This window comes from Xenopus laevis, chromosome 8L, assembly GCF_017654675.1.
Source record: "Xenopus laevis strain J_2021 chromosome 8L, Xenopus_laevis_v10.1, whole genome shotgun sequence".
NCBI lineage: Eukaryota > Metazoa > Chordata > Amphibia > Anura > Pipidae > Xenopus > Xenopus laevis.
Window position 1 is genome coordinate 26,862,759 of NC_054385.1, and position 11,002 is coordinate 26,873,760.

At 41.8% G+C, this 11,002-nt stretch overlaps 1 protein-coding gene across 1 annotated transcript; it reads right to left on the minus strand.

Moving 5' to 3' along the window:
- Positions 1-2,783: 2,783 nt before the first annotated feature.
- On the minus strand, positions 2,784-10,711 carry LOC108698265 (regulator of cell cycle RGCC). Its single transcript, XM_018229621.2, has 5 exons — positions 10,594-10,711; positions 7,230-7,376; positions 6,230-6,316; positions 5,660-5,722; positions 2,784-4,212 (listed from the first exon to the last, which is right to left on the minus strand). The coding sequence occupies exons 1-5, from the start codon at positions 10,694-10,696 to the stop codon at positions 4,205-4,207; spliced, it is 408 nt and encodes a 135-aa protein (XP_018085110.1). The 5' UTR covers positions 10,697-10,711; the 3' UTR covers positions 2,784-4,204.
- Positions 10,712-11,002: the final 291 nt, after the last annotated feature.

Below are 11,002 nucleotides of genomic sequence, written 5' to 3' on the forward strand. Positions count from 1 at the left end.
GATATTTAAAGTCACAGCCAAAAGTTATTACAAAAGCACTGCTTACACGAAGGGCACTATTCTTCAAGGGAATATTTTACTGATAATGTTACAGGGCAAATAAATGGAATTCCTACAAGTTCTTTAGTGTTATATAGATCTATGTATACCTTCCATTTGGAATATTCTGCCAAAGTGCACACAATCTGATCTGATGGAAGAACAGACTAGAAGGAGATTTTATGGCTGGTGCCGGTACCTGGGTCAGTACAGTTCTGGTCTCTTTGAGTCCCCCCTTGTGGAGGTTATCGGGCAGACCACTTTAAACTTAAGGGAGAGGGGGAGATAGCCCAGTGAAGCCCTAGGCATTATGCAATTTCAGTGTTTGTTTGTGATAGAAGTAATTTTCCAAGTGTTATGGGGACCTATAAAGATTTTGATTTGTGGCCCACTACTTGTAGTTGTCCCACTGCCATCTCAGCTGGATTCTACCTATCTCGGACTTTATTATGGAGTGTCCTTACACAGCTCCTCTCCTCATGTCTCCATGTTAGGCAGACAAGTACTAGGAGTTGTTGTGCTCCCCTCTCAGGGTGTTAAGAAAACGTGTTGTGAAATGATGTCTTTTCCTCTACAGACATGCTAGCTCATACAGTTTTTTTAGGTGTCACCTGGATTTAAGCCCCCGGTACATGGTTGCCTGTATTTACAGGTCTGCACCTCCGGCTAGAACTTTCAACCCAATACCTAACTTACATGCTTCCTTGAAATGTATAGAATTGTCACCAAAAGGCCTCCAATATTGTCAGAGAATGTGGAGCTGAGAGCACGGCAGGGCTGGGGGTGAATGGGGCAGATGCACCTGGGTCATTTTTTATTCAGGTTGGCACCTATTCCTCTGGCATGTTGAAAACTACTTGGCACTTTTTAGTACTACCCACTTTTCTTCTCACACTGGTGAGCTACAGAAAGGAACGGGCAGAAAGATAAAAAATCTGTATACAGATGATAGAATATACAATTATGGCTAAATAGAGAAATAGTCTAGACAACAATACATATATTACACAGAGATAATAATTAATTTCATTTTGCAACATCTAGATAGACCGATTGATAGATACAGAGATTATAGATTGGTTGATATAGATTATTAATAGCTGAAAAGATAGATACATAGCTTGTAGATAGATGATAGATTGATTAATAGGGAAATGGTAGACAGATAGATACAGTAGATGGATTAATGGATAAATAAATAGGTGATGCCTCAGGTCTTTTAGTATGTGCAGCCCAGCAGCTGCTCCCGGAGACGATCTGAGACATTGTTATTATGGAGACATAACAGCACCGGCTGAGACAATGTGTGGAAATTACACTGATGAGGGGACAGGAAGGTAATAAGGGGGTGGGTCCCATTCCTGAGCTCCCCTGTCACTGAAATATTTTTGATGGGTCTCTCCTGGAGCCATCGAGAGCTTTCCTCTTGTTCTCTGTACAGCGGCCATATGCAGGGAGCACCGTCTGTGTAATTCTTTAGATGCCAGTATGTTGTGCCCATTGATACAGTCCACAGTGGGGACTATCACATTTAGGGTGGCAGTAACTCCAGGGTCACCTGCATCAGTAGGTGCACTTGTGTGCGTTCTTTTAGAGCAGATTGGGCATATTGGCACAAATACATGAGAGTCCTGGTCTAGCTGGCAGACGTGCCCGTGACCCACTAAATAATGATCAGACCTGCTGACCCACACTTCAGTATCTTTGCCAGGCTATTCAATTTGTCACTAAAACCAGAACTGAATTCACATCTGGGTGGATTAACCAACAGACATAAAAAATCATTTTTTTTAAATGTAATTCTTAGATTTAGGCTGCCCACATGCCTCCCGACTCCCCCTGCAGGGTACACACAGACCCCAGCACATGGTCGGGGGATTGGGGTTATTTGCCTGATTCCAGACCTCTATTCCTTAGGTACATGACCAAATCCTTTCCATTATAGTGTGACTGATCGTGAGCTCTTATCTGTTTGATGGGACAGTACGCTTGTGAGGCTGCAATTGGAGTGCAGAGGATCAAGATGGTGGAACACAAAGACATAGGAGGTAGGTTTGAGGACAATAGGTTTAATGTTGTATAGAGTCTGTGCCACAAGGATAACATACTCCCCAATATAAGGCAATTGAGTTAAACAGCCTTAAAGTGAAGGAGCATGTTCCCATTATTCTGATGTATGTAAATCATGATATGACTTGACCAAGGAACAATATTTTATGGCTCCACTGAGGAAAGTGTCACCTGGTCACCGTGCCATTAGGCAATTCCATTCTCTTGCAGGTCCCCAGAATAATTATTCTCTGCTTCCTAAAAAGATCACATTATGTTCGAGTTCCACACGTTGGACGGTTTTCTCAGAACGACCTAACGATTCACCATGTGTCACAAGAAAGGAAATGTATGACACGTGAAGCTATGAGTGCAGCATAAATATCCATCCTCAATTTCCCTTTTCTATAGAACTTACCAGGGAATCTCCCTCTGTCTTTCTCCTTCAAAGTATAAAATCAGGCCTTCCTGGGATTTTCCTGCAGCACTTTAAAGGAAAATTGCCTCTTCCATGAACGATTGTGAGGCTATAAGATTGTTTTTTGCTTGTAAATCTGCATGATCAATTTATACACCCATTTATTGTACAACACAGTAGAATATGTTGGAGTGGAGCACCGTTAGTAGAGAGAGAGAGAGATAAGAACTGTGTTCCAGGGGTTGTGTTGCCAAATAAAACAGTTACAGCCAACATTTCTGTACATCTGAAGTTTTATTTCTTAACAATTGGGAAGTACCAAGGTGTGAAACACAACATAGGAGAGGTGGATATTAGACTGATGGCACACAAGCATATTCTCTGCTGCAATTTTTTAATCAAATGCCCAAATTCACTAGTGCCACCTTATTGTAAGTGCCCTCTGATTTCCTTCTTGCTATTGTTAGTGCCACCTTATTGAGCATTTTCAGCTGAAAAAGCACTAGTTCCCGTGCTTCCATGTGTCTCCCATTTCAGTGGGTGGGAAGCAGAACTGGTGGTGGTAATGGATTATTTCCTGCCTAAAAACTTCATTGCAGAATATTATCACTGTGTGCCATTTCACTAACACTAGATTGGAGGGCAAACCCCAGAGAAAAATGCCTTTATGTGGCAAGTGGCTTTTAGAAAAAAGCCCGGTCTGCTTGTAGATCCAGGAGATACAAACCCCTGCTGCGCAAGTAATTATGGTGTGTGAATTTAGTGCTTTATTGGCTCCAAAATGAACATAAATATTGCAACGTTTCAAGCTAACCCTGGTACTTTGTGATTGTGTAGCTCCAAGAACTTATAATTAAGTTACTAAAGGCTTCAGCACAGTGGTGGTGCAATGGTTAGCTTGGTTCCTGTGTTTGTATGGTCTTCCCATGTCTGTGTGCATTTCCTTCAGCTTACTCCACTTTCCTGATAAATTGACCATAGAGTGTGTGATAGGAACCTTAAGATTGTAAGCTACATTAGCTCAGGGATTTATGTGAAGATGTGTCCTTCAACAGGTGGATTTAAATGAGATTGTCCATGTCATTTGATTTGTACACGTTATATGGTAATACATACACCTAAATGCACCATGGAACAGTGTCCAAAAAAATCACAGCACAAAACATGTGAGCAAGACCTATTTCTGGCTAGAATTATATTGGCAGTATTAATGAGCTAAAGCTTAAGTTTATGTTCAAGCTCCATTTACCATACAAAAGAGGAAAATGATCCTCATGTATTTCTATAGCACCAACATATTCCACAGTGCTTTACCTCTGTAAAGCGCTGGGAAATATGTTGGTGATATAGAAATTGAGTACAGGGGTCCTGTGCATCTTACTATGTATTACTTAATATGAAGCCAGTGCAGGGCACAGACCACAATGCAAGTCTTTAGCTCTCCTGCAATTATGCCTGGCTCTTTGCTATTCCATTATCAAGATTTTGTGGTTAAAGAATCACCCCCCCCCTCCCCCTAAGCTTCAGTATAAAAGTTTTAAAAAATGAATACTTGGGCAATACTGGGTCTTGTTAATTCTGGGATTTGTTAATCATGTACAGAGAGATACTGAGCAGCGGCACAAGAGGAATTGCTGCTCGGAGGCTGACAATCAACAGGAAGTGCTACTTTCATTTCTGATTTCCCAACTTCTCGTTTCAGAGATCTGAAAGAGAATAAAACAGAAGAAAATGTTTTAACTTTGTTAAATTGGGTTGAAAAAAGACAAAGTCCATTTGTGACTCTGCTTGAGAAAAGGTGAACAGGAATCAGCCCCCCCCCCTTTAATTCTTCATCAGGAACTAATCAACAAGGTTCCCTGGCATTTACTGAACTACACATCTCAGCATCCCTGACAGGGCCTGGTGGGGTAGAGACTAAAGCTGCCCATACTCATTCCAAACCCAGTCAGCAGCTTATCTGCTCAGATGTAACTGCCTCCCCAGCAGATATTTGGTGCAAAATCAGTGTGGCACTGTGTGTATAGGCCCCATAGGTAAGAATGAGCTCCATTAACCCCTGCCTTGCCTCACGATGGAAACCACAAACAATCCTCAGAATGAGTAATCACTTTTGTGTAAGAGCACTGGGGCTGCTTTCTCTTCTGCTTTATAGGAACATGGCAGCTCAACTGCCTAACATGAGAATCTGCCTGTATTTTGTTGTTTTCATGTGGAGGGATGGTCAGTGATGTAATGGGACTGAGTGATGATGCAATTGGGCAGGGGTGGTGACGTATTGAAGTATGAATTCGGGACAGATAAGAGCAGATAAGGGGGTAGGCAGACCTAGAAATGGGGCAGATCAGGGCTTAAATGGACAGAAAACTTCAAAGAGGCTGGAACAAGCCTGGACCCACGAAGTAGTAAAGCCAGACTGAGATTGTAAAAGGGTTAAAAAGTTTACATTTTATTTTCCATAATTAAGAACTAGGCCTGACGCGTTTTGGGTCTGCGTCAGGCCTAGTTCTTAATTATGGAATATAAAATGTAAGCTTTTTAACCCTTTTACAATCTGACTCCGGCTTTACTACTTGTGGGTCCAGGCTTGTGCCAGTCTCTTTTGATGTTTTCTGTGTTTGGCTCCCCTTGCTGAAGGTCTGGGGCGTGTGCACCCGGGCCCAACGTATACATCGGTAAGCTCAAATAAAACGCTTCTAAACTCAGCATATACTGGTTAAACAATTTGTTCAGCTTAAATGGACAGGCAGGGTTGAAACAGGAAAGTATTACAAATTTACCAGAAACTACAGTAAATTGCATTTTGCCAGCTGTCTAACACTATACCATTTGCACTGTGTCCATCTAATTGCTGTGAGAGTGGGTCCTGCTTGTCAGACTCTCTCTCTCTCTAAGCAACTTTCCAATAAACTTTAATCTTCCTATACATTCCCTCTCTTATTTATATTTAAATCTGTCATTCACACCACTGCCTGGTTGCTAGGGTGAATTGGTCCATAGGAATTGTATAGCTGCTTATATTCCAAATCTAAACAAAAAGATACGTTACTGAAAAAACACAAAGAATTAACACCTGAAAATTGCAAAAAATCTGAATTTCAATGTCTATTTTCAAACTGAAAAATGTTAAGATGTATATTTGGCATGACGTACCATCCAGGACTTTATCCAGATCGGCAATGTAATTTTCCAGCTCCCTTGTGTCCCCAAGTTTTGCTGAAACAGAAAATACCATTTAGTTGATTAACTTTGGTGATTTCATTGGTTTGTGGGATGAATATGAGATATTCCCTAATGTCACTGGCTGAAACACGAGATGGAGCAGACTAATGAAGTAGCTGCAACACATCACACCTGAAAGCCACACAAGTCAATGAAACAGGGGGAAAAGGTCTCCTTAAAGTCTGTTCCATCAGTTTACAACATATCCTGGGAGTCTCGCAATAGGAGGGTATAGTGGAGCTGAGACTGCCCAGAGTGTGCCCAGCACATTCTAACTTGATACTCGAGATGTTTCTGCCAAATGCATTGAGGAATAGAGTGAGAGGAGTTTGGGGCCCGAAATACTATCTTGTCTATGGCCAATTTAGTGTAAATCCGTCTCTGTACTCTTACGCTGAATAACAGCAGATTTCTGATCCAATGCAGGTGCATGTTGTTTTGGTATGAAAACATTTACAGTAGATAAAATAAAATATGTAAGTGACTGTGCATCAGTCTTACCATTAGGGTGCTGTCTTGCACTGGCCATCGATTGGTTTAAGTTCTCTTCACTTGTGTTGAGACTGCTTCCTTCTGAAGAACTCGTACCTAAGAGGGAACAGAGTTGGTTGGCTTTGTAATGAGTTAGATGAGTGTATAGCAAGGAAGGTGAGTTCCCAGTGTGCATTAGTATCAGCAGAGTTTAATCCAGGAGTTATCTCATTGCAATTTTTTGCCATGGATTTTATTACCAGCCCCCTATTACCTAGATGTTGTTTGCTCTCCATCTTGATCAGTATGTATAAGGGTCTGCAGAAATTGAGTTATCCAAAAAGCCTCAAGGGCAAATTTTTGCTGCTCTCAGGACTTTCTCTGCCTGATTTGGTCACTGAACTGGTTGGCTAAATTGGGCTTATCAGAATGTGTGACCTTTGGCATAACTATTGCATCACTCTGTCTGTCTGTCTGTCTGTGGTCAGATGTGGTTGTGATCTATGGGATTTTCCATGTAGCCCAACTGCTATACAAATCTGGGCACCTTTAGTGGAACAGCCGGGGGTCCAGTCTCAGGTGTTACTCAGCCACATGCCATAGCCCGATTCACAAACCACAAAATAGATGGAGCTTGTGGTAGATGGGACAGGTTTGGGCAAATCCATAGTGTGGCCAGATGTCTATGGTAGATGTGGTCAGGCTTGTTATATTGGGATAAGCAGGAACTGTTGCCTTGTTCTACTTAGTGGGCAGGGTTCACCAACCAGAGGGCTCAGGTGGACAGTGGGCTACCAAGTGGTATGGGATCCCATAATTTCTGATAGAGGCCCTGTTCTGAGTGAACTTAATCACACACCAGTCCAAAAGAAAATCATTTTAGGTACATGTGAGGGTTGATAACTGCCAGCTCCAGGGTCAACAGCCAATATCACCCATGTATGTTTTTTTTACACTCTTGCCTGATGAAAGACCAGGTTTTAAATATTCTAGAGCAACCGTTGTCCTACACAGTTGCCAGATCTCTTACTTGAATCACTGAGGCCTCTGTCGTAGGATGTCAGCTGCTCTTTTAGTTGCCGTAGCAACTCATTAGACTCACAAGGACCCTTTGAGAAGTCCTCCAGGGCATTATTGAACTCCCTTAGTATATGGGTAAGATCCTCACCTAGGGACACTGTGGGGGAAAGTAAATATGTTAAAAATACACCAGCACAGAGGGAGTAAACTGGCTATGTGAGACATGTGTAAGATGTAGCCAATATGAGTTCCACACCTTCCAGTAAATGAATGGAAATTACATGTGCATAATATAGAAAGAGAAAATGGATCTGGTTATGTCCCACAGAGCCTGCAACAGTTGCCTACATGTTGTTTAGAAACATTTTGCCTAAAAGAAGAACAAGTGCAGGTTGGATCAGGTATCTGTATGTGGTTGATAAGCTGAAGGCCTGGGCCCGGAGCAGCCCTGTCCCAATTCACTGCTATATTTTGGTGCTGAGTGGGGCCTATGGTATCATCCCTTATGTTAAAGGAAGGTTTGTGGTGATAGGTCCCATCATTCAGCAGTGCTTCCTTTATGGGTGACAGAGCTGACACTCAAGTGACACGAGAACTACATTCTATGATTTGTACTCACTGTTGTACTTTTCACTGAATCTTAATATGGAAACACATTTTAAGTTTCTGGTGGGCTTTTTAACACCTGGACCATTAAAGAAAGCGTGAGAGAAACAAATGCACTAGCGGAATGTGCAGTGTCAAACTGGCCCACCGGGATACCGGGAAAAGTCCCGGTGGGCCCAAGTGTCAGTGGGCTCTCATGCTGCTAGATATTTGGCCTATTTCATGGCCATTCCCTATTTCAATGAGAACTAAGTGGCTTAATAGATGGAATAATAGATTATAGTATTATAGTATGTAAAGAAAAGAGACTAGGAGAATAGTGAGATGGGCCCCTGGTCAAAGGTTTTTGGGTGGGCCCCTGGTGTCCCAGTCCGACACTGAGAATGTGTTTGACTGCAGCTACTATTTCCTTGCTGCAAGGTCTCAGGCATAAAATGTATATTTACAATTAAAAGATGCTCCATATACAGGATTAATAATAGTTTTTAACAGTGTCTAATTGTCACCTTATGCAGGCAACCAGATCCAAAGCAATAGATACCTACTAATTAGAACTGACCCACAGAGAGTAAGAGTAAACACTAACCATAAATGTGTATATTATATCAATATGGCACAGGGATGGCATTATGGTTAACACTCAGCAGTTAGTACCCCCCTTTGGCACCTTATTCCTCCTGCCCCCTCCCCAACAGTTGCAGGATCCTATTCCTCTAGACTAGTTTCCAAGGGGGTGAGCAGGTACACTTTCGTTTCACTGTGAATAAGCACCGTGGTTGGGGACCAAGGAAAGGCCTGAGAGCAGTTTCTAATAATATAGCAATGCAGTTGCAGTATAAGTAGGACTGCAGTTGATATAATATAGCAAGGCAGTTGTAGTATGAGTAGGGGTGCATATAGAAAGGCAGGTACAGTATGAGTAGGGCTGCAGTTACTTACAATATAGAAAGGCAGGTGCAGTACAGGCTGACATGTGGCAGAGGTGTGAGAGCGGATGTTGTTAGTGTGATATAATACAGAATACAAGTGGCAGGAGATATAGAGATTATCAACCATTACCTATACCATTCCCCAGGTATAGGTTACAGTAAGAAATGGCATTTTCTATATAAGCTTGTGGCTTTGACTGTGCCAGCAGTGGGCACAATGTAGCTTCTCCTTGTACCTCTATTACCAGTAAAATGATAGCTGATCCACACAAATGCATCAGGTTTAAACCCATCTTGAAATAATTCCTAACCACTCCATAAAAACAATGTTCAACAGACCCTAAGGCTGCTGGCCCTGGTGCACAAATTCGTTAAATGTTTTCCAAGGATCATCTTGGAATTATCTTTGCTAAGGTCTGGGGGGCACTGAAGACAGTTGGATCCTACCTAGTGTCAGGGTGAGGCAGAAGCAGCTCCAGCTTGATGCCATGGAGAGATAGTCATCTGCTCAAGACATTTAAGTCCCCTGGGCATAATGTCAGCATGTAGCAAGTGGCTTGATAATATCAGCTTGGAACTAGTATCTAGGGCACAGGCTCAGTTGATTGATTGGAAATACCATATCATATAAGAGAGTGGGCTACAAGAATAAAATACAAAGCAGTATAAGAAATGCAGCCAAACAGAAGTAAGATCTGGGGAAACCTGAAGGAGATGCATAATGTACATATGTTGAATTCATTTCCTACATCAGGAAGAGAGAGAGAGATGGGCATATTTTCTTATTGTTCTTAGAAGGAAATGACCCATTCAGCATTGCTGTGTATAAGTAAATAAGCACTGGCTTTATTGTATAGTAACACAGTGACAAGCAATGCAGCCCAGACCGATACAAGGGAAGGCAGAGCTACAATATAATGCTATATATACATATATTTATATTGTAGCTCTGCCTCCCCTTGCACATCAGCTTCTATTATGAAGCTCAGCTCTTGTAGCAGAGGGGATGCTGGGAACTGTAGTTCTGAAACCATGAAGGAAAAACACACCTGTAATTATATGCACAGGAGACTAACATGCTGACTGCAGTTTGCTACATGTGTGTTTATTTAGACCCATGCCAGGAGTATGGTCATGATAACAGATGATTATATGAAAGGAGTAAATACAACAGAAGATGAAACACATGCATGCAGCAGTGAGATCTTGCCTTATGGTCTGTGAGTTCTGACATGAAAACTAAACTGCCTATAAAGCTGAATAAAGAATATAGTATTAGTCATGCACACACACAGCTGAAGGCAGTCGGGGGTTCTAGACATTGTAGTTCCACAATATCTGAAGGAGGGACGGCAGGTCGGTCATCCCAGCAAAAGAGCTAATTGAATCACTGGAGACTTAAGTACAAGAAGCTCAGGTGAGTTGTCCAGTGGCATGAGATGGTAGTAAAACTGCAGATCCAGATATCAGATCCACTGATACAGCTCTACTCACTCCTCTCTGCAGAGGGTTTACCGACTTGATGGATATTCATCTTTTTTTCCAGCTTCAGCTAATATATAACGTGAACAATCATGACATGCAAATTGTGTAAATCCTATCACTGAATTAATATGCCTATTTGGCTCAGATGAAAACTAAGTTAAATCTTAATTATATAGAATTCTGATTGTTATGTCCAAGCAGAAGTGATTCTAATAACAATGAGGAAGAAGCTTTATAATATGAATGATTTAGTTGGTGCTTAATGTTATTAGTGTTATTCTTTACTGGATCGGCACCAATCCCACACACCCAGTACCCCAGTGCATTAGTGACACATGGAAATGCCCCCCCTACCTTTCCTTTCCATGGCTTGCTGTGTCCTCTGTAGCAGGCACTGTGTGTTCTGACACATGAGCTCACTAACTACAGAGTGTTTATGCTGAAAGCCAGCCCACATATTCCAAGAAGACAATACAGTTAAGAGAGCAAAATAGTCTGGGCTGGAAACACTCACACAGACTTGAGGTTTCTGTGGTTTCCAATCAGGTTGGGGGAAATAACTCACAGTGACAGTTCCCCGTGCCCCACTGAATGGGATGGCAATGGCTACATTATTATAAGAGGACATTAACCTTATTTTAACTTTCAATTATTTGTAATTATTATGCTTCATTTAAATAGTGATATATATATATGTTGCACAGGTGCATAACTGAAACCAGTCACTGCCCCAGTGGAGATAACAATCTAAAGTCCCTATCAC

Bases quoted from the DNA above. Each gene is read 5' to 3' on its own strand.
- LOC108698265 (XM_018229621.2), bottom strand. From the start codon at position 10,696: ATGTGGGCTGGCTTTCAGCATAAACACTCTGTAGTTAGTGAGCTCATG. The intron at 7,377-10,593 runs GTAGGGGGGGCA...TTTCCCCCACAG, and splicing joins GCAAGCCATGGAAAGGAAAG to TGTCCCTAGGTGAGGATCTT. The intron at 6,317-7,229 runs GTAAGAGATCTG...GTTCCCTCTTAG, and splicing joins CAGAGGCCTCAGTGATTCAA to GTACGAGTTCTTCAGAAGGA.